The sequence below is a fragment of the Oreochromis niloticus genome, linkage group LG10 (assembly GCF_001858045.2).
Source record: "Oreochromis niloticus isolate F11D_XX linkage group LG10, O_niloticus_UMD_NMBU, whole genome shotgun sequence".
Classification (NCBI taxonomy): domain Eukaryota; kingdom Metazoa; phylum Chordata; class Actinopteri; order Cichliformes; family Cichlidae; genus Oreochromis; species Oreochromis niloticus.
In genome coordinates this window covers 14,189,108-14,215,982 of record NC_031975.2, presented here as the reverse complement: position 1 = coordinate 14,215,982, position 26,875 = coordinate 14,189,108, and the positions used below count along the sequence as shown (strand labels likewise).

Genomic DNA, 26,875 nt, shown 5'->3' with positions numbered 1-26,875 from the left:
ATCATGCATCACATTAAATCAGTCTGCTCCGTTGAGGCGCTCAGCCCTATACAACAGGGAGGTGACCCTCAGGCGGACACAGAAAATGCTGAAAGGAATCGCATATCCCACCTGTCTAGGGAAAGCATCAGGATCCTTCAGGAGGACACGGCTATGGAAAAGGATGTTTCGGCACCCCTGCGACACATAACTGGCAGTAAACAGATGCAGTAGATGAAAAGGATATGGCGAGCCTCTGGGAAGGTGTAGTTGCTTTAACCTATTTGCCAGGGCACAGATGCTGACATGGCACCACATCTGCTACAGTAGATTGATATGTCCACGTTTTTGAGTGACACGTCAATTTAAAGCTAATGTGCTGTGATGGCCCGTATGCAGAAGAACTTGCTCACTCATATATCATCTTCATCGTGGTTTCCAAAGCTGTTATCAGTGTGTGACATGTTTTCCTGAAGTGATTGTGTAAACAATCCATCATAGTGTGATATCGGTAATAGCACATAAAATAAATTTTGTTAACATATTTATAACGCTGTATATTTTCTCACAAAGCAACATATTTAACACTGTATATTTTCTCACAAAATGTTGCACAAAATATGAGCTTTCAGTTTAGCTGCAATTAAATATACTTACAAAATCTATGCATTCATACATTTTCTGACGCTTATCTAGGGCTGGGTCACTGGGGCAGCAGCCTAAGCAGGAGTCTCCCCATCGCCAGACAACACCCACTCTTCTGGTGGGAAAGAGAGGCCTTCCCAAGCCAGCCAAGGGATATAATGATTCGAGGGTTATTGGGTCTCCCGCTAGTAGGAAGTACCCAAAACACCTCGCTTAGGAGGTGTCCAGAAGGAATTTGAGTCAGATAATTTAACTACCTTAGGTGGCTCGTTTCGAAGTGGAGGAGTAGCGGCTCTACTCTGAGACCCTTGCTATCTCTAAGACTGAGCCCAGCCAACCTCTAGAGGAAGCTCATTTCCACCCCTTGTATCCCACAGCTCGTGGCCATAGGTGAAGGTGGGAATGTAGGTCGACCAGTAAAGCAGCAGCTTTGCTTTCACACTCAGCTCTCTCTTCACTGTGACGGACTGGTACATCATCCACATTATTGCAGCTGCTAAACAAATGAACAAGACCCCAGAATACTTGGGGAAGCAACTCTGTCCTTATGCAGGATGGTTACCCTAGCCTTTTCCAACTGAGAACCAGTGTCTCAGACTAAGAAGTGTTAAATCTCATCCCATCCGTGTTAGGTGGTTGGGATGAAAGCATCTCATTGGCTGAAATCACCCTAATGGCAAGCTGGATGAAGTCAACAGAGCAGCATCATCTGTGTATAACACACAAGATTCCTAGACCGCCCAACCCTGCACCCTCTGCTCCTTAGGTGTGCTAAAAATTTCTGCCCATTATTTAAAATAAACGGTGAAATATAAGAGAAGAGAGTCATTGATCCTTTACATGTAGTTCACCCAAGCAGCTTTATTCATTTCCATTTATGTGTGTGTGTGTTTTTTTTTCATCATATAGACATAAGCAAGATATCATCTGTCTTGTCTGTGCTCTTTTGCTCCCTCTCTTCATTCCTCTCAACATCATGGTCTCCATCTCAAAATAATTTCCTCTCATCACTGCTGCTTTCTGTAAATTACCATCTTTAAAGTCCTTTGGGAGGCTTGACTCCCCTTCTACCTTTCCTCCGCTTTAGTCCCTCTCTAAGCTTTTGTTCAGTTATTCCTCTCCTTTCCGCTTCATCTCTTCTGCCCCCTTACATCTCTCTGAAGGCCCTGTTAGATAACAGTCTTCCACACATTGTTGGATGTTCTTCATCAGTGTGCCTCAGTTCTTCTCTGATGTCTGTTTGTGTAGTTCAGAGACACAAGAGGAGCCGAGCCTCTCAGTATATCTACAGGGAATCTAAATATCAGACTCCTTCACTGCGTCCCTAGTCACAGGATACTACACTATCTGTTTTCATGTGTCTACTTGATTTATTACCAGGTTTTTCATGGCCCTGGATGAAAGCAAACAACTGTGGAGCTTTACCAGCCCCACGACGTTTTGTATTTTTGCATAATGAAGTTGTCTTCCTCCACAGGCATGCTGTAGGTTCAGCACTATAGCCTGTATGCGTTCTCAGGTTTCCCTTTGTCTTTTCGGTGATCTTTCCTTCTCTTTTATCAGCGTATGGGGTTTTTTTTTTTTTTTGAAAGCGTACGACTATCCCTTTATGCATTTATCTGGATACCAGCATTAGGGTTGTGGTTTCTTTGATTGGCTGTGGATGATTACTCTATGCAAGCCCTCACTTCTACAGTCAATAAATTGGGTGGGTTATGCTGTTGGTACCTTTTGGAGCATTTGCATGGATATGGCTTGGTGTGTGGTACAGCTGGTTCAAGAAGTTTGTGCTTCAGATTTCATGAGTGAAATATTAATATTTTATCTACCTATTGGTGTGTAACTATACAGTAAAAGGAGTCAGTTTGTCAACTGAGCTTTCTAGTGTTAAGTGAAAAACTGGCTCTCCAACCTCTTATCCAAATGTTGACACTAAAACCAATGGGTGATGTCACAGTGGCTATGTCCATCTTTTGTATACAGTAAATGAAAAATGCTGTCTAACTCGTGTTGCACAGCAGCTTTAAACTGGCTGCAGATATGAATTTCTTTCCTTTCAGTTGTTTAAATTATTTCATATACCGTATTCACAAAAATGTGTTCCCATAATGATAAATGTTATTGTCTAGTAGGATTTCACAGTAATGGCTTTTTTATGTGTTACTTTGCTGACACAGTCTCACCGAGTTTTAGTGGCCAATATAATCATATACCGAGACATTTATTTATCCTTGTACGAATATTAGACAATAAATATTTTATCGTACACTTACTGGAGCTAATAGGAAATTTAGATTTGATAAAACCCATGCCTTTACTTGTCTTGTTGACCTTTAGAGTGCTGGTAGTGCACAAAAAACCAAGAGATTCCTCTGGTTTTCATTTGTATTGTATAATGCCAGAACTGATGCATTACTGCAGTCTCTAATTCTCTTTATTAATGATGTGCTGGCAGGTATGCCCAACACTCACACTGCTTCAGTAGCCCAGCCAGTCTTAATGGCTATAATAACTCTTTCAGTAAGTATCAGAGGTCTATGTAATGTCATCAGACCTTCACATTATGAATACACACACGCACACACACTGACGCACAACACGCGCACACATGCACGCACATCCACACATTCTCTCTCTTGAGTTCTCTAAAATATGCCAAATGCTTTTTGTGGCTTGCAAATTAGCATTGACCTTGTGATGCTAAAAGGTGAATCATGCACAAGGGTTTCTTTGGTGTTTAAAATATTTACTATTCACTTCTCATAATAAGCATTCGTGTGGCCAACCCCAGCCCCTGTAGCCTGGTGTTGCTGCAGAAAAAGGGCCCCACTGCTGGGAAGACAGCAATTATTCATGCCTAGTGTCTTCTCCTGTGGAGAAGAGAGAAAAACTAAAATACCCCTATACCTGATTGTAGAGTAAAGGTCTTGTTGCCCACGAGGATAAGAAGATAAAAGTCAAGGAATGCAACAAGAACCTTGGGACTATTAATCAAAGTGCAGTTGTCTTAATTGATACAAGAGGGATGGTTACTACGTGGCATTTTTACTGACAGTGGAGGTTATCATGATACTCTGTACTTTTTTCCCTTTTTTTGTGGCCGGTGCTCCAAAGCCAAATCATTATTCTTCTCCTTTTTAAGCTGAAACCAGTACCTGCAAACTTAAGGAGAAGTCAAGAGCAGAGACAGTAACAAAAGGTCAAGGTTCAAAGATCAGGATTAGCCCCTAAGCTTTCTCCCTTCTGAAGTGTGCACTGGCCAAAATGCTGCATGCAAATAGTAAAGCAAGGTTGTTGGCAGTAGAACCAGCTTGAGATGCAGATTGCTGAATTTCCAGTCTTGGCCAAAGAGTTGGGCATAACAGATTCAAAATAAGTCAAAGTCTGCAAGCCTATTTTTACCAACTTCTGTTTGCAGTTACTCTTTTTTCCCAACTTACTGTCCTTGCAGAAGAATTAAAGGAGAGCAATAGGTCTTTACTTTTCGCATTTAATGTGAAAAATTGTATTACTGGGAACATTACTTTCCTTTAAAAAGTTCTTTTGATGAAATGTGGCCAGAAACATTATTTTTTCAGATATCCTATAACTCTATTCATCCTGATTATCTCAGGAATCCCTGGAGATGATTTCTTCATATTTACAAGACATTTTGGTTGTCAAAGATCAGTGTTACTGCAAACTCTCAATCATTTTCTAATTATAATTATAAATTATTATAAAATTTCATTTAAACAGCATATTTTATGGTCAGTCTGTCGGTCAATCCAAGTCCCAGGAGGAGCCACAAATCCCTTGGAAGTTCTGTCAGGAGGGGCATCTGGTGTAAAAATCTGCTAAATTAAATATTTGGAGCTACCTGTTGCATTGACTCCTTGTAACAAGAAAACAGTTGAAAGTAGCATTAATTAGGAATATTAATCTAAACACTCACCAGCTATTTGCTTATGTACATCTTTTCAACTGCTTGTTAATGCAAATATCCAATCAGTCAATCATATGGCAGCGACTCAAAGTTACAACTGAGAGTTTTGATTTTTACTGCAACATTCAGATGGAAGTCAGAATTTGGCAGAGAACAGGCGAAAACATGGCTCCGTCCTGCCCTGTATCAATGATTCAAGCTGCTGGCGGTGTAATGTTGTCGGGAATATTTTCTTGGCAGACTTTGGGCCACTTAGTACCAATCAAGCATTATTTAAACACCACAGTCTGAGTATTATTGCTGACCATGTCCATCCCTTTATGGCCGTCGTGTACCCATCTTCTGATGGCTGCTTCCAGCAGGACATCACGTGCCGTGTCACAAAGCTCAAATCCTAACAAACCGGTTTCTTTAACATGACGTTGAGTTCGCTGTACTCAAATGGGCTCCACAGTCACCAAATCTCAATCCAATAGAGCGCCTCTGTGTGTGCATCCTACAAATCTGCAGCAACTGTTTGATGCTTTCCTGTCAATATGAACCAAAAGCGCTCAGAAATGTTTCCAGCACCTTGTTGAATATGTGCCATTAAGAATTAAAGCAGTTCTGAAAATTAAAAAGGGGTCAAGCAATGAAATGAAAGTTTGGGATGTCACTCCACATGGCTCTGAAACTGTACACTAAGCCACACTGCAGATTCTAAATGTTATGATGCTAAACATGCTGAAAACTATATGTAACCACACAGTGAAACAACAAGCGGCTTTACCTCAGCTGTAATTGCTGTCATTACTAACGTCTGTTTTTGCTTCCTGAGAAAGGAGAGGGAGAGACAGCTCTATCTGCTCCCCGCAGCTCAGACTCTGATGGCAGCGTTGAGGCAATCATCATTTACCTAAAAAACACACACACACACACTCACACAGGCCATTATCACACTACATGTAACGTATGTAAACTTGCTTATGTTTACTGACAACCTGTCACCTGATTGTTGACTGTCTTTTCATGTTCCTTCTGTGCTCTGGCGTTGCAATACTCCCGACTGTGATTATCTGCATAATTCACAAAATACCCATAGACAGTTTAAATATAGGCTGTATTCGCATCCCAAAATAGGTTATTAAACATCATTTAGCCTGTTTGTACATGCCGGGATGTAATATAATATTATATATAGACTTTAACATATAACATTCAAGTCATTTGTTTTAAATCTGCCTTATATAAATCTAAATTATACATGATTTTGTAACCCAAAAAGTGAAAATAGGTGAGAAAACATGCATCAGAGAATACAGTAATTAACCTTACTAATGGTCTCAAAACTAAGAAATAAATAATTGGGTGGTTAATTCAAGGTCCTTAATAATAAGCTTTGTGTATTTAGGGAGATTGTTCAAATTTCAAATCATTTCTTTTCATCGCTGTCACAAAGTGTTTTGAATTCAAAAGAGCTGATTGTACTCCACAGGTGACCATTTTCTGGCTATAACCACACATTCTATTCAAGCTTATTCAAGCTTATTCAGGCTGAGGACAAACCTTTTGTGAAAACTCAATAAGGGAAAATCCTTGGAGGGATTTGTAACTGTTTTATTCCATTGATATCGATCTTGCTTTTAAATGAAGGACACAGGTAAGGCAATGTGATGACCAGAAAACATATTTTCTGGAGGGCAAGTAGCCCGGACAGCTCTTTAGTCACTGTGCTTAAACCAGAGAGGTACAGGCCGCTGCATCCCTGGGGTGAAATGGTTAAATATCGGACAACGGAGATCACCTTCACACCGCTCTTTAGACGGTAAAGCTTAGGAGCACTGGAGAAATTAAAACATAATGCAAAGGTCTTTCCACTTATTGCCAGGAAAGCTTATTGATGACCTGTCACATTAACTCGCTTTGGGGAAGAATTATAGCAACAATTTGGAATAAAGTGTAGAACAGAAAAAGAGAAATCATTAGATCCTGGGGCTACTGTTATGAATTACATGTAATAGCCCTTCTTTTCATTAAATCCCAATGGCAGAGGACACTTTCAGCAATCTTGAAGAAACACATACACACAGAGAAGGCAGTCCAATTTTCATTTATTGACATGAAGTGCTATTTGGTCCTTTTATAAATTTTTCCTTCCTTGTCCCCCGCCCAACCCCCCCAAGTCGGGCTTGTGGTGGCAGCTTACTTCATCCAGAATCGCTCATTTCTTTAAGCCATTATTTGTGCTGTTCCTGTGCTGCAGTTGGCTCACACAGCACGGTTCTTTCGGCAGAATGTAGCAGTGTCGTTTGTGGTGGAAAATATTTGAAAAGCAGCAGCAACACAGGCAAGATTAAGTTACCACAAGTGTAACATTGATGCTATCTTTCTGCTTCTTCCTTTGGTGGATTTTATTGCTGTTTTGAAGAGGTTATGGATTTTGCAGAATGTAGAGCTGCTTTGATAGATGATTCTTGCATGAGACTTAATTAATTCTTATGATTAATTATCTTGCTTTGCTTATAACTCCATGCTGTTACCCTGCTGACCACTATTTCTTTTTATTCCGCGAGTAAAAAAAAAAGAAAAAGACTGGGTTGAATATTCAAGATAGTGTCCACATGTGGGCTTTATTGAATGATTAGCTGAAGTAATTTGTTTTCAGAATCTAATTAATCCGCACGACCCAGCAAGCAGCAATGTGCAAGGACACACACAAACACGCCAACACGCACATCTTGGTAGCATCTACTCTTTTTTTTTTAATTCTCTCATGGGCTTGGGTGCATGCATTCAAAGGTGGACACACAAGTGTCTTTCGGCCCTCTGCTACAGCCTCCAGGGAGTCTTTCATCTTGGCAGTAGAGCCAGCATTAGATGCAGATTGGTGAATTTCCAGTCTCAGCCAAAAAGTTGGGCATAATTGACTCACTGAACAAGCAAAGTCTGCAGGCACTTTTCACCACTTTCTCCCCTTTACTTTCTGATTGTAGACACTCTAGCTTTTGTATCTGTGGCTTTAACTTACCATCAGTGCAGAAGAATTAACACAAAGTAATTCATTTCATTTATGTTTCACGGTAAATGTGAAGTGTTTTCAAATACTGTTTTAAAAAAGACTATTACTAGATAGATTATTACCCTAAAACACACAAAGAGGTTTGGAATTAGCCTGTTCACCTGTGTAAATCTACATGTATTCTGAATACCCTGGACTGATATCATTTGTCCATACATGCAAGTGTTCCATTCTTGTGAAAATGAGAATGTTTGATTGACTGAGGATGGGATTATAGTTCGATCTCCAAAGGTCACTTTTGCAAGAATGAAAATTATGATGAAATTATCAAGTTTGGATAGACATGGATGTAAACTACTGGTCAATTTGTTTGTGGCAGCACACAGGAAGTTTTGTCATGAAGCTATACCTCAACATGTAGCACCTTGCCATGGCAACTGCACACTTTTGCTATGCTTACCCAATGATGTTACGGTGTGACTTGTGTTACACATATAACACATGGGCATGAATCTACAGAAACATCCCTCAGAGACTTTGGTCTTTATTGGCATGATAGCATCACACAGTTGGCTGCACATCCATGATGCATGTTTGCGATAATTAGAGTTTTGTGACATGGCACATGATATCCTGCTGGAAGCAGCCATCAAAAGGTGGGCACACTGTGGTCATTAAGGGTTGGACGTGGGGAGTAATAATACTCAGGTGGGCTGTGGCATTTAAATGATGCCCAGTTGATACTTAGAGGCCCAAAGTGTGCCAAGAAAAAATTCCCCACACCTTACACCACCATCAGAAGTCTGAACTATTCATACAAGGCAGAATGAATTTCTGACTCTACCATATGAGTGTTGCAGGAGAAAGTCCTCAGACCAGACAACATTTTTCCAATTTCTATTGTCCACTTTTGGTGAGCTTGTGGGAATTGTAGTCTCAGTTTTCCTCTCCTTAGCATACAGGAGTGGCACTGGGTGGGATCTTCTGCTGTAGCCCATTGGTTTCAAGGTTCAAAGGTATAGTCATATTTCGTGAACAGTGAACAGGTGCATCTAAAAAAAAAATGGCTGGTGAGTGTGTAAACATACGGTGTGACAAAAAGCTGCTATATTTGCTGTCATTCCTAATGTCTGGGCCGCTACCTGTAGATAGAACAGTTTAGAGTGAAAGCGCTGTATCTGAGTCCTGCAGAAAAAAATCATGGTGGCTGTGAAACAATCATCATTTGGCAAAAAATGTAAAAATAAAAAATTTAAAAAAAGAAAAGTGAACACTGTGCTTGCTTATTCAGCGTGTACTATACAGCCTGTCAAAATCAGGAGGGGTGATTCAAATGTCATAAATATAGGCTGGCTTCAGCTAGCCAGTATAATATAAAAATATAATAAATACATAAAAACTGAGGGATACAATGTATTGAAATTATTTAGTCTATTTATGGATCCACTGCAGCCTGTGCAATATTGCCTCAGTTTGTTGAGAACTATACCTTCAGTGTCTTCACACTGTAGGATTCTGGCCTTTTTCTGAATGCTTACGCTAATGGGCGCTGACAGCTTTACTATGAATTTCTTTTCACTTGCACAAAACAGCCTCTTTGTGATCATAAAAATCTGTTTTGTTCTCCATCTCTAATGTGGGAGTTCAAACTCACAGTATATTCTAAGTTGTTGTTTTGGGTTGCTTTTTTCTAATTTTATATCAAATAAAAGTAAAAGTTTAAAAGGTTTCCAGGCAGGCGTGCCAAACAGTGTGCAGGCAAATATCAAAACACATTTTAATTACACTTACTAAATGGGTAATAAAAGGGGAACAGATGTGTGTGGTACATTATAAGCACTGGTGTTTTTGCACAGACTGTTTGGTTTTATGATGAAGAGGCAGAGGTGGTCGCATATCTTTCTTGCAGCACCTCAAAGCAACAGCCATCATTAAACAAAAAAGTAGTCCCCAAGCCAATAAAACGTATAAGCTCGATACACATGCTCTTTTAAACTTACTGACATCCCATTCAGTAATCATTCCATTAATGTACAACAAGTTTCATATTACCTAATAAAATAGCATCCAATTTATTTATGTATTTATTTATTTTTATGTTTCTCATGAATGGAGAAATATGTTGAGTTTCAGTTGCAAACTCGTATTCTCTGTTCTGCCACACCGAAAGATTCCCTGACCCGCACCACAGATACAAGGACACTGCAGCTCTATAAGCAGCCCGTGCTTAAGCTAGCTTCTGCTCTATTGATCTGAGCTGAAACCACTGCTTCACAGAGCTAAATCTAAAACTGAGAACGAAAAAAGCATAACACAAAAGAAGAAAAGGTGCCTGTCGGGGATGAATTTTAATATTCACAAAATTACGACCGAGAGGGAAAGAGAGGGAGAAAGATGCGTGTATGTTAAAGCAGCAGAATGGAAAGGACATTTGAATAGCTTGCACTGTATGACGAATTAAAGGATTCTGTCAGTGCAGATGAAAGGCGGTGTGGTGGATGGTGTGCAGCTATAACAATAATTTACACGTGGCAAACATTTCTCGTGATGTTCTTCAGACACTGACAGCAAACGGTGTTTGAAAAGTGAGATAAGGACATGCAGTTGACATGCAGTGTGCTGCTCTAAGAAGCTTTCTTTGACACTTAAGCTGCACACGTTTCTTTTGCTTACGTGCTGTCTGTGGAGATAGCAGCCCTGCTGAACCAAACGCAAACTAGCTTAGTGTTAGATACATACTTGTCAGCTGTGAGTGTCAAAGGAGTCTCTGTGAGTCACAGTTGTAGATAAAGTGTTTAATATCTGCTTTGGATTTACAGCACTTAGTGCTTAAGTACATCAATCCTTATATCACCTTTTAGACATCATGTCATTAGGTATATATGCTTAATGCATACACATTTTTATTTCCAGCCTTTACACAGTCTCTTAAAATGTGCACAGTATCTTTATTACATACCCTTCCACAGTAACCCCATATGGAGCCAGCATCAATGGAAGAGATCAGATGAGCAGTTACACTTTTGGCTCTCTGCGGCCATACAGTGGTTCACAGAAGACCTGAACCCTCTTTAATTTATTAAACAAGCCCAACTCGCAAGGCCAGGCGACAAGGAGGGTGTTATAAATATTAAAAGAAGAGTTTGCTCTGCCACACTCTCATATTAAATCACACAGAGAAGAATGTATCTGCCCTTATTAAAAGATAATGTGTTCTGGAGCCATAAAAATGTATAACCCACAACTCTAGATCCCTCTCCTCCTCCCCCTTCTTTCCTCTTTTGTCTTGGTCCAAGTGAAATTTCAGCCTTTTTGTCTCCATCAATCTCTATTTTGTCCCTTTTTACTTTGTCTCTTTGTACAGCCTTGTTGTATTTTTTTCTCCATCGTTGAGTAACAGCAGACTAGACCAGAATACATAAGAGCAGAATAGATGATTTTTTTTGTATTTTTTAAATCACTCACACAAAAGGCATGTAGACATTGTAAATGTTGCAAGCTTTTGACGCTGCATGAATATCAAGTTAATGGAGTACTGGAAAATTTGGTCTTGAATGTCACATAGTCTTCCCTTTAGCTTGAAAGGAGCTTGAAAGGTTATGAAATTTTGAACATTAATAAAACAACCAAATAACTATGCAGATAAAATCAATGGCACCCTTAGACTCCCTCTGCATTGTACCCTCAGCCCAGTTGAGGTCCCAACTTTCAAACTGTTGGCCCCTTACTGTGTTTGTAGGGAGAGTAGAACATTTTCACACATGTTCTGTACTTCTCTAAACATTACACATCAGGACCTCATGTGAGAATCCAGAATCAGCTGGATCTGACGTTAACCACCCGCCTCCCTAGCACAATGTCCGCGAATGTCTGATTGAGCTCGTGTGAGAAAAGAGCCGGTAATTACCCAGGTAATTCAGAGCAAGTGAGAATTATGTGTCCTGCAGCCTGCAGGCTCTACCCATCAAAATGAGGATTTCCTCCAGTGAGGATCTTCTGTCGAGAATCTCCTGCAGTATTCTTTTTTTTTCTTTTTTTTTTTAAAGAAGGACAACTTCAGACAAGGCCTCAACTTGATTATCTTGACAGTGTATGGAATTCATGTGTAAGAACGGCTGAATAGGGTGACCACTCACGGCACATTGTAAAAGCTTTGAAAAATCCTCTGTATGCGTGGTGCAGTGAAAAACACTTGCTTAGCAGAGTGGATTAGAGGCAAGAGGAGAGGAAGATAATGTTGGGCTCATGGTGGTCAGATTGATCCAGCAAAAGCAGGACCTTCTTATTTTTGTCAAAGCCTATCCACCAATGCAACATAACCAGCTACAGTTTGGTGAGAGACTAAGCTGTTTTTTTGTTGTTCATAATGTCTAGGATCTGGCTAGTATGCTTCTTTCTAATGCCACATCAACAGACACACTGATTTTATTTATTTTTTTTAAATCTCTTTTGTTCAGCCGCAGACGACGACTCGAATAATATCACTTGAACTCACTCTGAGCAGCTCTATATGTAGCTAAAAAGGCATTCTGCAAGTTTTTTTCACATATGCAATAATACTCCCTAAGCTATTGCCAATAAATCAATAAATGTGTAACTCTTGGCATGGCCTTGGAGCTATGAGGGGGCAGTAGCACGATGTATGACTCGTGTTATGAAGAATGCATTGTTTCAAATGTTTGAACATAGGGTCAGTAAGGACCAAATGGGTTATTCTTCTATTTTTGAAGCCACTGAAAACGCATTTTTTCCGGGATTTGAAATTTGCATTGTAATCTATACAAAGATCAGACATCCAGTTGGCTTGTTTGTGGCTGACTTGGGCTGTATAATAGCCAAACCAGAGTGGAAGTGGTCAGACAGTGATAGTGTATGATGTGTGTTTAAAAAACCCCAAAAAAAACACTCACAGTCCTGACAGGTGGAGGTGAGGAGACACAACCATGTGTGTAACTTAATGCCCTAGTCCTCGCCCTGCTGGGTCCTGCCAGGGGAACATTCCTCTACTCTTTGCTCCACTGACCAAGCAGAACTGCGGCGCAGTGAAACCACAAACGTCTGTGCGTGTGCGTGTGTGTGTGTCAGTATGAGTGCGCGTGTCCACTGGGAGGCAGTGAAGTGTGACAGCCTGGTCACTCGGACCATGGAGACTTATGGAGCGAGAGCAAGCCAGCTGTTCAATTTGGCCACATGGGCAGACAGAGAAAGAAAAGGAGAATACTGAAGAGAAACAGTGTCAATATACGACATGTGTTGTATGGCTAAACCGTCCTCCTATCACTGCCTGCCCTGCTCTGACATTGCTGTATTTTAGCTATCACGAGCCCACACACTGCACACAGACAGGGGCAGGGTTGTATGTGGCATTCCTCGGAGAGGATAATGAGATAAGTGCTAATTTCTCAGGTGTCATAGACTGATATGAATAATACAGGCCATTCCGTTACCTATCTTCCCCACTGCTGTCACTGTCACCTTTTTTTTTTAGATCCGCCTACAACGTGTCCATATGCTGTCAGCGCATCGGTGTCGTGTCTTACCTTGAATAACCTGAAAACCAGACTTTGTGAAAAGAGGAAGTCAGTGCGAATAAAGGAAATAAGCTTTTGTTGGAAGAAAGGGAAACCTTTGATGAGTTTTTGCATGAGGTGTGGACAGGCAGATTCCTTTCTCTTTCATGACTATCATCTCTACTGCTTATCCAGCAGCTGGAGACCTGTATTGACTCCTAATTCATTTTCCCAACAACAATTTCTGGCCAAGAATCAGAAAGAGATTGATCCCCCCCTTTTTATTTTCCAAGTGATGATTTATTTACTGTGTACTGCTCTTCCACTACTGCCCTGGTTTGCATGTTGGGGACTCCTACGGCACTGTGGGGGTGGTCCTGAATTATTCACTTCTTTTCTCCAAGTCCCTCTTTCATTCTCTTTTTCCTTCATTTTGCAGGGCGAATGTGTGCCTGCTTGTCTCTTTGTGTAAATCTGGTGTCCGTCTCTCTCTTCCCCTCTCTCTGTATTTTATTATTCTCAGACAGCTACGAAGCTCTGCTCTGACTGCATGATGTGAACCAAATGATAGCAGCTTAGAACAATCGTTAAAGCAGGAACGAGCTGGAAATAATCATCTCCTTCCTCTTTGCTCTGTTGTGTACTGTCTGCCTTTCGCTGTTCTCTTCTCTTACTCCCTAACCTCACCAATTGGCACTTTCATCAGCTCTCTTTGTCTCTCTCTCGCCGTCTCTCCTCAGATCCCAATGCTCTTGGGCAGCACGGCACTGACCATGCCTTGATCGGAGGAGTGGTGGCTGTAGTGGTCTTTGTCACCTTGTGTCTAATCATTGTTCTGGGAAGATACCTGGCCAGGCATAAAGGTAAAATCCACAGTGGACCAGACCTACAGCTCTCAAGGCTCATGGAGCTAGTGGAGCATGTCGTTCTTGTCCCATTAGAATACAGTCCTTTCCCAATTCCCAAGTTACACCTGCAGGTGTAGAACAAAAATGGGAAAGCTTACCCCATCCACACATTAGAAATGTTAATGAATATGTGCAGCAAAAAGTAATAGCACATGTTGTTATTGTAATTCACTCTCTATCCATGTATTTATCAATAATTTGAATGGAGTTTTTTAATTGCGCGGAGGGCCGTAATATTATTTTAATTTAGTTGTGATGATGATGGGAGAAAATAAACATTCATAAATCCACTTTGGCACCACAGGAAAAAAAAGCATTTTATTCCCAAACAGTATTAGACAAACAGTAATAATGTGAGGGAAGAAATTCATTTACACAATTAAACGTGCTTTCTGTATGTGTAAATGTAAATCACTTCTCAAATAGAAAGTGATCGATTGATTCTCAGACTAACTTGTTACAGTTTAGCTCCAAGTTCGCGAAGAAGAGTGGAAATAAAGTGAGTTCCAAGTTGCTGCTTGGTTTTCGTCACTAATGCCACAACATTAACTTCTAAGCTAAGAGCTCAATTTGGACTTGCAGCTTTGAGTTCTGATGGCCGTCACGCGCAAGGACGTGTTGATGCTGTTCTGCTGTATCGGTGCAGGGTCTCACAAATTTTGCTCTGCTTTATTTAAATACTCCACCACACTATCCCAGCTCCTCATTGTTTTAGATATGAATAATGTAACACTACTGATGTTGTCTTCAGATGTGTTTTTCGCCTCAGGCAGCCAACACCATGCAGGGCTGCTTGGTATTTGTTTTCCTCAATAGAAGTTTGTTTTTTCGTTGCCACAGGAACATACTTGACAAACGAGGCCAAAGGAGCGGATGATGCCCCCGATGCCGACACAGCCATCATCAACGCTGAGGGCAACCACGCGCACGCGGAAGAAAAGAAAGAATACTTCATTTAGACTGCAGGGGGAGCTGTGCAGCTCTCGCCTTCTCATTTCCTTCTTTTGATCTCTGTACTTCTTATTCTCTCTTTCTGTCTCCCACTTTTCTTGTTCTCCTCCGGCCACTGGCCCCCATCATGTCAACAAGGAACCCACAGGCAGTCCACAAACAGACAAGTTCCCAGTGTGTTTTCCTGTTATTTCCTTCTGTTGAAACGATTTCTGTCATTTACATCTTGTCCTTTATTTTTTCATTGGTTTGGGGTTTTTTTGTTTGTTGTTTTTTGCTTTTGGCAGATGTTTTTCACTAGCAGCTTGCTGTTGCTGCTGAAGTTGCCCCTTTGTCACTCTCTTCCTCATCGTCAACATGAATACCTAGAAATCTGTAAATCTACCATGACTGCTCCTTAGCCCTCTCGTTGGTCTTTACTCCTCTTCCCCACCAAGCAGACACCCAAACACATATTCCTGTTCACACACATCCACAAACACATATCATCTCTCACATCAACACGGTGCCTAAAAATACAGACGCCATTGAACTTCTGTCAATGCCTTCATGTATCGTCTGTCAGTAGCAATGTAAATGCTTTGTAGATGGTTACCTTGGCCATCATTCCATTGCTTAGCTCACAGCTTTTGATTACGCATCGAGTCTTTTTTTTTCTCTTTTCTTTTTCTTTTTGAATGACGATTTGTGCTATTTACGCCTTATACATGTCTGTCACACTAAATATGGTACTTTTAGGTGATCCACCTTTCCCTATTCCATCTCCCTCTAAATAGAGTTGTAATTAAACCGCTGACCCTTGTAAGATACGAAGAAGGATTTGTGTAACACTGTAGCAAGGTTTATCAGATACAGTAAGTGTACAATATGATTTGCATTATTAGGGTAGGAGTAATAAAGGGTAGTGTGGTATTGTTTAGAGCAGAGAAAAACACACCAAAAATATATGAAAGATGCTAGGTCAAGCGTTCCTTTTCAGCGAGCATAATCAAGTATATAAAACCACTTGCTAAATCTGCTGCCCCTGTACTTTTACCTGTATAGTCCTGCACCGTCCAGGCAGCGGTTTAGCAAAACACCATCACCTTCAGTGTCATCTGGACAGCTTACAGTAGTTTGTGTTTTCCATAAAGGGTTCAGGTGTGCAGAAAGAGTCACTCTCCTCTCTCTGTATAGGCTGTATAAATTGTATTCAAATAACTTTAGCTTTTCACTTTGAATAATTTGGTTATCGTTTGTCACATTGAAATTATTTTAAGGCTTGAGGAACCCGTGAAATGTAAACTCAACCATAAAGTGTTAAAACAAGACCAGACCAATAACATCTGCTTGATTACTGTCATTTTTTTTATTCTGTCACCTCCAAATTTATTTTTAAATAGTTTTTAATAGTTTAGTGAAGCTGCCCTCATCAGCTTGTCATGCTTTTTATGCTTATTTTGCCAGTCTGTCTTCATTAATTCAACTTTAATTTCCATTTCACGGGGTCTTCAAGAAAAAAAAGAGAATAGAAAAAGAAACAAATGGTGTGAGTGCTGGGTCATGGATCTGCAGGGGCCTCTTTTCCAAAACTTAAAAAAAAATACTGAAAACAAATAGAAAAGCACAAAATTGTCTGAACGAGTTACTGTGTTCATTTGCCAACAAATAGATCGCCTTGTGAACGGTTCTTTCATTCAAATGGGTAACGAGAAGATGAGAAGGCTGTCTTTAATTCAATTCTGAAGGAAAAAAAAAGTGCAGTGCATCTTTTTGAAAATGTAAGCTAAATCATGTTTTTATATTTAAAAAGAAAATGTTTCTAATATTTTTTTGATTTTAATGGTTAAGCTCCCTGCTGTATATTGTGTCTGCTACAATGTGGTTGGTTGTGAAAATTGCTGTTAAATTCTGGATTCCTGTATTTGCTCAAATATGTATATTAGCCACCTTATCTAATTACTTTTTTTTTCCATTACATTATCCTCATTAGAGAAATTTTTAAAACAAATGTATTTTTGTTTTGGCACAAGGCATGTATATAATGTGTGAGAACTAAATTTTGGTAATACACATTAGCATGTTTTTGTTTGGTTCTTTTTCATGTTTAATTTATTTGAAATTGAAATTTATTTAAGAGAAAACCACAATGAAGATGGTATATTTGTACCTTGATTTTGGGAAAACGGTGGCTTTGTGTGTTTGTGGCCTGACCCTAGTTGCTCCAAATCTGAAGAAGTTGATGTTCTAGGACATTTGGCAAATCAAACGCGCAAAACTCCGGAATAAGCTGCTTTTCCATGGAAATTGAGGTAATAGAATTTGGAGCTCAAAAGAAACAATACCTCCATGCTGGTGGCAAGAAAGTTTCCACATATTAAGACAGCCATGACGCATCATAGTCAGCAACCTTTCATCTTTCATGAGTTTGGAGAAGTTTGGCTTTGAAGGAATGATCCTAAATGCTTAAAAGCAAGGCACTAGTCTACTACCAGGGAGCAAATTATAATCAAGGGCAATAATATTTTGGGCCCAATTGTCTCCATTTTGGTGGTCAATTTACAACATTATGCAAATAGGGTCAACAAGAATCTTTTGTCTGTATTTTGTTACTCAAGCGCTGCTCGAGTGAACCACAAGTTGGGAATAATTAGGTCAATCTGCTCAGTTTTACCTTTCATCATCGATGTAGGATTTAGGTTGTTTTTGACATTTTAATACATTTTAAAAGCAGTTATTTGTTTGTTTTGAAAATAAAGAAGCTTTGCCACAGTTTCCATATCTTAGTGCACTGAGCATATCACTATATACAGGTTCAACTTCAGCGTCACCACAAATGTTCTATACAACCAGGCTAAAGTGTTCTGACTCTGGTCCTAGCAAACCTAGGGTTTTACATGTGTAGATATATTTCTTACAATGATTTAACATCTTTTTTTTCCGTTTCTTTTTTTTGGGGTTTTGTATCTGGTTCTATTCATTGTGTCTTAAATCACTGATGGTGTCAATCACACTTGGTGTTGCTTTACAACTCCAACTTTGAAACAGGAAAGTAGTTGAACGAAGTCAGAGAAACAAGTTAGGCGGTTTCATATCAAACACACTGAGAATTAACCAGGTCTGCAGTGATGAGTTGATGCTGGCATTAGTAATAAAACAGTTGCCATTTACTCAAGTATGCACTCTGACCAATGCGGTGGATATTTCTTAGTAATTAGTAAAATCTGTGTTTTGTTTTGAGCTTTTTTTTCTTTCTTTCTGAAACTCACATGTAAATATTTGTTTTGACATAATAGTAATGAGCTAATTTGTTGCAAATGGATTTTTATAATCATTAGACCAAACCTGAATCTTGTTTAATTTGTTATTTTAGCAGCCTGGCACATACGACCATGCACTACGACAGGATCAACTGTAGCTCTGTTATATCTTGGCTATCTTTGTTGTATTTCTTTGTTGTTGTCGGTTGAAAATAAGCTTTAAACGTGTTGCCTCCTTGATTTTCAACATTTATCAGTTGGGTTAATATTCACTAGATCACGAGCCTTTAATTTCATCCTGGCAGCAAGACAGTAACGGCACTAACAGAGCCGCAGTGCCATTTTCATTGGGCACAAGTCCATTTTGTGGGATTGTAAGTCTCTAATTTCCTGGCTCCAAACAAACCCGCTTTCTTCAACTGAAGGTGCGAGTCAGGGAGCTGCGGTTGTGCATTTATGCAGATTTAACAGTGCAATACTGGCAGTAATTTCGCCATGAAATTGCACCCAGTTTTGTGAACAATTTTCAGGTTGGCGGAGGCACAAACAAGACTGTGCAAAATCGCATTAAAAAAAAGTTTCATGTATAGGCTACTGTTTTGCCTTGGATTTGTCAGATTGAAATGCACAAAACGCACACCTTTTACGGGATGTAAGCTGCTTGCAGTGGGTTAAATTGGAAGATTGTTTATAGTTTCACAGTTCCTCGTGGGTTTGTGAGACCATTCGCTTTGAGTTGATTAAACCTTCAGCTGTAATCATCTCGTGTGTGTCTGTTCTGAATGCAAAAGAGGGTAACTGTACGATCTCAAGTTACTGTTACTATTTACCATGTGGGCTGAAACAGTATATTGTTGCCTAAAAAATGACCAGATTACAGAGTATCTTATAAACTCACATTAAAACACATATTTGAAAATCTTTATATTAGTGCCTTGTGACTCTGCACCTGAAGTTTGCCACTGAACCTCCCTCCTGGGCTCATTTAAAGAGAAATCAGACAAGTTGATGCGATGTGTGATTAATAAAGCTTTCCAAACCTGCTAAAAAAACACACTCGTTTCATTGTACCACGCTGACCTCGAAGCAAATCGGGTCACCGAACATTGCAGGCAGTAATGACACACACATATTTCTTTAAGTTAAGACTTCCAGGAAATTAGAGGCCGACGTTAGTATTCAAAATATTAAAATCTACTTATAAACAGAAGTGAGCGTAATGGACACTTTGGGTTATAGTCTGTCAGAAATTCTCCTTTTTTTAATCTTATGGTTTATATTTTTTTAATACATGAGTTTAATGGCAAATGTGTTCTCTACAGTAGTGCTTGTAACATGACATGGCCTGTTCCTGTCCCATCTCTCTTCCTCTGGCTCTTCAGATGTCTTTGCTGTACAGTATGGCTTCAGTGCACTTCTCTATCACTCCGCAATAGTGACACAAGAATCAATCAGCCCAATTTCTTTACTGTCACACCGATGACAACATGTGACACAATCGCATGTAGTGATGTTTCTTTTTTATTATTATTATATCTGTTTCTTTTGTTTTGCATCTCAGGAATATATTTCATTTAGAATTGTTGGTTTGTTTGTTTGTTTCCTGTCTTAAAATGGGGACTTGTGAGCACTTTTCACTCTGCTAGTCCCTGTGTGCTGACACCATGTATTTTTTGAGTTTTAAGATTATCACAATGATAATAAAAATGATTCAGTGACTCTTCAATAATTCTGTCACCTTGCTGTCATTGGAATATTAGACTAAGGAAAACGTTTTTTTCTTTTTAAATTTTTTGATCACTGACTTGAAATACTGAGATTTAGAAATATGCTGCAAATTACTGAGTTTCAACGATGATGGAAGGTGTCTTTAACTATCTAATTTTAGCTTATGTAAGCGGTTCAGTGCTTTTTGTCCTTTATCATGTTTCCCTTTGTAGCAACACACATCTTTATGTATATCAGTCTTTAGGTGGCAGGTGCTGCAAGGCACTGTCTCTCACTAAATACAAAATATCCACAGTGAGGCTCAGTAAAGATCAGGATTAGAGCTAGACAAATGTTAGTTCAGCCTCTGATGTACCTTGGTGAAATAGGGGGTTTGATATCAAGCTGTACTCCGAAAGCTTGATTTGATATATAGCACCGTAACGGAGGTGTTTCTCTCCCATTGTCTGTGGGATTTATTATATTTAATTTAGAGGTTCGTATGTATGAAATGAAATTGTTGAATAAATAGTTGCCAAAACATCTGTATAAGCCTGATTCCATTTTTTCAGTCATCATTTTCCTCCTGAAAGCCTCTTACCTCAGTATTTCTCAACTGAGTGATAATGATGCGCAATAAATACGCTGGAAACATCTGAATGTGTCCTCATGAGGATCAGTGCACAAGCGCACCCACACAAACACATACATATACACATACTTGCAAAAAGACAAGAAAACGCATGCACAGATACGTGTTCATGAATTTTTATTAACAAGAATAATTCATGTTGTGTTTTTGCGCCCTATCTGAGCTCTGTGGTTGTGATGGTACTATGATACCATTCACATTATAATGTGGTATCTTTTTGGCTCTCTCTGGTATTTTTTCAATATTCATAAATCCCCAGTTCGATAAAGGTCGGTACATTAGGTAAACTGTAAATAAATACAGAATGCGATGATTTGCAAACCTTGTAAATCCATAATTTACTCACAACATAGAACAGAGAAAACACATCAAAATTTTAAACTGTGACATTTTACTATTTCATGAAAAAAACTAACACGCTATGAATTTAAGGGCAGAAAAACATCTAAAAAAAGGTTGTGGTGGAAAAGTAAGGGGGGCTAAAGTGGTGGAGAAACATTTTTCATCTGATTAGGTTAATTGGCATCCGGTCAGTAATATGATTGGGCATAAAATTGTAAATTATAATTGTAAAATTGCATCGATTTTGAATCTTCTACAAATTGTGACATCAACAAAAGATTCAGAATCTGAAGAAATTTCTGTGAATAAGGAATAATGCCAAAAATCAATATTGGATAGCTGTGATCTTCACTCCATAGAGTGGCACTGTGTTCAAAACGGGCATGGAAATCACTTCATTACCAAAAAAAAAAAAACATTTGGCACAGCATAAAACCAAAAATAGCTGTTGAGCAGCTGTAGTCCTCTATCAGACATCAATGAGACAACATTCCTCTTCCAAAAGTCCAGAAGCTCCACTCTTAAGTTCCCAGATGTTTACAGACTGGTGTTAAAATGTCAGTGTTGCTGCATTAAATTCAAAATTACATTACTTTTTTCTTAAAATTGCAAATTTTTCTCATTTTAAACATTTGGTACGTCTTTATGTTCATTCCGTTTCTTTTTACAATTCCACTTTTGTTGGATTTGAGGTTGTAATACTCCTTCAAAAGTATCGCTATCTGAGATATGCATGAGGAACTTTGAAATTAGTGCCAGTAAATCAGAAGAGAGCAGTGCATGGAAAAGTCATTGAAAAGAATGAGGAAACCTGGTGATTTATTTCAAGTCTATGTTGCTGGGGAGAAATCACTCTAGCTTGAAAGACACCGAGGGAGATGAAATACAGAGGAGATAATTCTTAAAGTTTCTAACCATTATTGAACTGCTGGTCATATCATCCATCTATTTTTCTTGACTGATGAGCCAACTAAGTCGGCCTGGACCATGCCCCAGCTGTCCAGAAAGGCAGGGTACACCCTGGTTTCCAGTCCATGTGGGCTGCTATATAAAATAATAATAAGGTGGAAAATATGTAAGATAAACTTGTGCCAGGAGAAGTCCATATGAAAAAGAGTGGTGTTCATTTAACAACTCAGTGTATTTCACCATAGATAAGGCTGAGAAAAGCTCTTTTGTGGTGATTCTACTGGTAAAATTGTAATAGCTGACAAAGTATTAAGAGAAATAAGGAAAATAGAGACTCCATGTATCGTTACACCCTTGACTGAGGCGCATCTCTACTAGCTTTTTAGTTACTTTTATGAAAGTTTTAGAAATGGTGCCCAAAAGAGAGAAAAGCATTCACAAAGAGCAGAGTGCTTTAATAAGTAAGCTATAATTTTCTTCAGATCCTTTGAATTAGTCAAACCCAAATCCAAACATTTGAGCAGGCAGAGTATTTTATTGTAGTAATGAGATCGGTACGTACATTATCCTCTTTCAATACTTGAAAAGATTAAGGTTTGCTTTCTAACTGCATCAGGAGAGTGAGAAATGGGCATAAATGAAGGGAAAGATGGAGCACATAAAGAGGAATGTAAGACTATGAAAAGGGAAAGACTGGGAGGAGGTGTGGATGCAATGGAGCCTGAAAGACAGGAGGGAGAGGTATCCACCCCTTTCAGTGAGTCAGGAGATGACTGAGGGGGGAATTAAGTAATGGCAATAAGATGTCATGTTAGGCTGAAGAAAGCAGCTGCAATCAGCCCATCTGTCAGGAATAAATACAGCCTGGAGTGGGTTGCATTTGTGCCACCGAGGTATGATTCTTCTCCTGATGAAAAGTGAGGGGTCAGTGAATGACTCAATTACCACTCAATCTGTCAGAGGAGTCATGTGAACTGGCACACTGAGAAGGAGGAAGACCTAACAGGACCAGCAAAACTGCGTTTTCTTGCAAAATATTACTGAGCGGACATGTTTTTCATACTTCCTTACTGTCAAGCAGGCTTTGCAGCCAAAGGGGTTGTATTCCATGCGAGAAATATATCTTCTTCTTCTTCTTTCAGCTGCTCCCTTTAGGAGTCTCCACAGCAGATCATCTGCTACCCCATCTCTAGCATCCTACTCGTTTACACCTGAGTTGATCGGCTCTGTGGTCTTTCTCTTTTCCTCCTGCCTACAGCTCCATATTCATATCCTTTGTCCAATATATCCGCTGCCCCTCCTCTGCACATGTCCAGATCGTCTCACCCTTGCCTCTCTAACTTTGCCCCCAAACCATTCAACTTGAGCTCTCTCTCTGACATACTCATTTCTAATCCTGTCCCTCCTGGTCACTCCCAATGAAAATGTTAGCAACTTCAATTCTGCCACTTCCAGCTCAACCTCCTGCCTTTTTGTCTGTATCACTGTCACCAAACCACACATCACAGCAGGTCTAACTATTGTCTTATATACCTTAGCTTTGTCAGATTTGCTGAAAGATTTAAATCTGTAATATTATTGCTTTGATAGGTGTGATGTGCAGAAGCACCAAACTGCTGGATCACACGCAAATGTCTATATGAAGTATATTAAGCTAGATCTAGCCATCCATTTATTTGTGAACTTCAATTACAAAGCCTTGATTTTACCATTTTATCTGTATCTTGATTTTTTGGAGCCAGTTACCACATTTTAATCAAAGGATTTTATTTTTTTTTTAGCCCAACAAACCACATGGCTCTATGTTTCTGTGCTTCCAGCATCCACAGGAAGTCTGTACTGTAGGGGTTCAATGCTTTGTGGCTTTAGGCATGGAACGTCACTTCTCTGGTGGGGAAGGAGAGATACTGGTTAAATTTATTCCGATTCCACTCTGGAACCAATTTCCTACAAAAGGACTGGACTTTGTTCCACTTTTTGTCCCATTGCACATCAAGCAGGGGTCGCTATACTTCTATCCCTCCTGATGATTAGTTCCCTGCAGCTTCAGGTTATTCACCAAGCCGCAGTTTACAGTAGTGAGGAAGTTTAGTGTTAACTTGGGCACTGAAAATGAAACCTGGAGGGGTATGACTGGGAGGAATGGCCACCCCAAGTGTTGTTCTGTTTCTGTGGGACACAGGAGGCAGCTGACAGATACTGGCAGGCCAGGCAGAGTGTAGCTGTGGTGATGAAGCAAAAAGTTTGAGAGATGTTTATTGGTACCATGGAACATGGCTTTTGGTCGGCCTGGAGGCAATTCTAGCAAAGTGTCATAAGTGGAGTGGAAGCTACAGCAGAACAGCATGAGAGAGGTGTGGAGGGGCATGAAGACCATCACTGGATTCAGGCCAACCAACAGCAGGGGAGCTGAGGGAGGTGAGAATAGAGCTAATGAGTTGAATCTGTTTTTCAATAGATTCGACACCACAGTGTCTGCTCACACCCTCACAACCTCACCTGTAGTCAGCCTGGAATCCAGAGCCACACCACTGTGCCAGCCTCTCTTTTCACATGGCACTGTTGCCTCCTGTGAGATTCCTGACACCCCTCCCCCACCCATCACCTTCACTCAATACCAGGTTGAGATTCAAATGAGGAGACTTCACTCAGGCAAGTCTGCTGGACCAGACGGAGTGAGTCCCCACGTCCTCAAGGCCTGTGCGCCCCAGCTGTGTGGAGTCTTCCATAAACTGTTTATGCTGAGTCTGAGTCTGCAGAGGGTACCAGTGATGTGGAAGACATCATGCCTCGTCCCTATTCCAAAGACGCCACATCCCAGTGGCCCCCAGGATTACAGGCCCGTGGCACTGACCTCCCACATCATGAAGACCCTGGAAAGGCTCATCCTGGACCAGCTACGACCCATTGTCTGACCACATCTGGATCCCCTTCAATTTGCCTATCAGCCTCGTCTCGGAACAGAGGATGCCATCATCTACCTGCTAAATCGTGTCTATACCCATCTGGACCAGCTGGCGAGCACTGTGAGGGTCATGTTTTTTGACTTTTCCAGTGCTTTCAACACCATCAGGCCGACCCTCCTGGGTGATAAGTTAACAGCGATGCAGGTGGATGCTTCTCTGGTGTCCCGGATTGTTGGATGTATCAGCAGGGATGATGAGACAGAGTACCGGGCTGTGGTCGACTCCTTTGTCACGTGGTGTGAACAGAATCATCTGCAGCTCAACGTGGCAAAGACCAAGGAATTGATAGTGGACTTCGGGAAGACCAGGAAACACTTGACCCCTGTTTCAATCCAAGGGGTCAGTGTTGACATTGTGGAGGACTATAAATACCTTGGAGTACATATTGACAATAAACTGGACTGGGCTACAAACATCACAGCACTTTACAGAAAGGGCCAGAGTCGTCTCTATTTTTTGAGGCGACTGAGGTCCTTCAACATCTGCCAGAAAATGCTCAGGATTTTCTATGAGTCTGTTGTGGCCAGTGCGATCCTCTATGCTGTTGCATGCTGGGGGAGCAGGCTGAGGGTCGCAGATGCCAACAGACTCGATAAACTGATTCGTAAGGCCAGTAATGTTGTGGGTATGGAGCTGGATTCCCTCAAGGTGGTGTCGGAGAGGCAGATGCTGTCCAAGATAAAGACAATGTTGGATAACACCTCCCACCCACTCCATGACACGCTGGTCAGTCACAGGAGCACGTTCAGTGAGAGACTGAGATTACCAAAGGCACCACTGAACGACACAGGAAATCATTCCTGCCTGTGGCCATCTCCCTGTACAACTCCTCCACTTAACACACTGTTTACTGCAACAGCTACACCCTTTTTGCACATGTTCTTTTTCAGCTATTTATTAATAAGTGACTTTTATGTATATATATGCCTGTATATATTGTGCTATTCTTAGTTAGTGTATTGTCTGTCTCTGTTAATGTTTGTTTATAATGGAGCACTGTAACGAAAAATAATTTCCCCTAGGGATCAATAAAGTATTTTGATTCTGATTCTGATTCTGATGATAAAGAGTAAACAGCACACGGTGAGGACGGAGTGATGTCTGGAGTGGAAAATAGAGGTGGGTGGATTGATTCGATAGCATCAACATCAGTGCTGGTATTGGAATCAGATCGATACTAACGCAGGGAAAATGAGCTATCAAAAATGTCTGAACCTGAATTTATTTAGACAACAGAAGTTGACACAAACTGCTTTAAAGAGAGACACATTTACATATCAGATCTCCAAAAAACCCTGTTTTAATATGCATGAAAGTTGAAAGGTGTGATTTATTGTCTTAACTAAGTATTGTGGAAAGTAAAAATCCAGTAAAAATGATTAAGAGTTTAGAAATTTCAAATAGATTATGATTCATCTCATAAATCGTGACACATTGCTCTCCTCTATATAAGCTGCCTTTACAAGTTAAGAGTAGCAGTACCTGTACTGATATCGGCAATTTGCTTGGTATCGGATTTATATCAAAATTTGCAGTATTGCACAGCACTACTGGAAAGAATACTTCACTGGCACACCTTTCATTGAGCAAGCAGAATCTTGGGATGAGTTTAATGATTTTATATCTTTTATTCTTTTATGCATTTATATATTTTAGTCTATGTGGCATATATTAAGTTACACTGTTGAACATCAAAGCCTTGTTTCCTCTTCCTTAGCTTCTAAAGGACTCACTTTTAAGACGGGTCTGTTGGTTACTAGTGTCGATGACGTCGTGCAATTTGATTACCTTGTTTCTGTAATCGCGTCTTAAGAATACTCTTTTCATGTTAACATGATGTGGCGAGGCAACCCCTGCCTCTCCACACATGTTGTGACAGCTGTTACTAGCCCCAGATGGGATGTGATGGGATGGATGGACGGATGGATGGATGGATGGACTTTTGAGCTAACCTTAAGTGGCCATGAGTTGGATAAATTTTTAGTACTTCACAATAAAACACACCACTAAACTGTCTCATAATCCAAATCCAACACCCATCACTGTATCCACTTTTAGATGGATATATATTCTCTTTATATCAGAAATAATTAGATACTTCTTCAAACCTTAAGCCTTCAAGGTAGACTTTCAATTTTCTCAGT

The 26,875-nt window shown here is 40.1% G+C and overlaps 1 protein-coding gene across 3 annotated transcripts in view; it reads left to right on the top strand.

Annotated features, from left to right (window-relative positions):
• The window catches only part of cadm2a (cell adhesion molecule 2a), a 203,671-nt gene extending 183,268 nt beyond the window's left edge, over nucleotides 1-20,403 (top strand). For 2 of the 3 annotated variants that reach the window (XM_019364041.2, XM_013272384.3), the window contains 2 exons: nucleotides 13,798-13,920; nucleotides 14,806-20,403. In XM_019364041.2, coding sequence (XP_019219586.1) covers nucleotides 13,798-13,920; nucleotides 14,806-14,924 — 242 coding nt within the window. In that variant the 3' untranslated portion in view covers nucleotides 14,925-20,403. Of the gene's footprint in view, nucleotides 1-13,797; nucleotides 13,921-14,805 lie in introns of those variants that run through there. The other variant, XM_019364042.2, reaches the window with a different exon arrangement.
• Nucleotides 20,404-26,875: the final 6,472 nt, after the last annotated feature.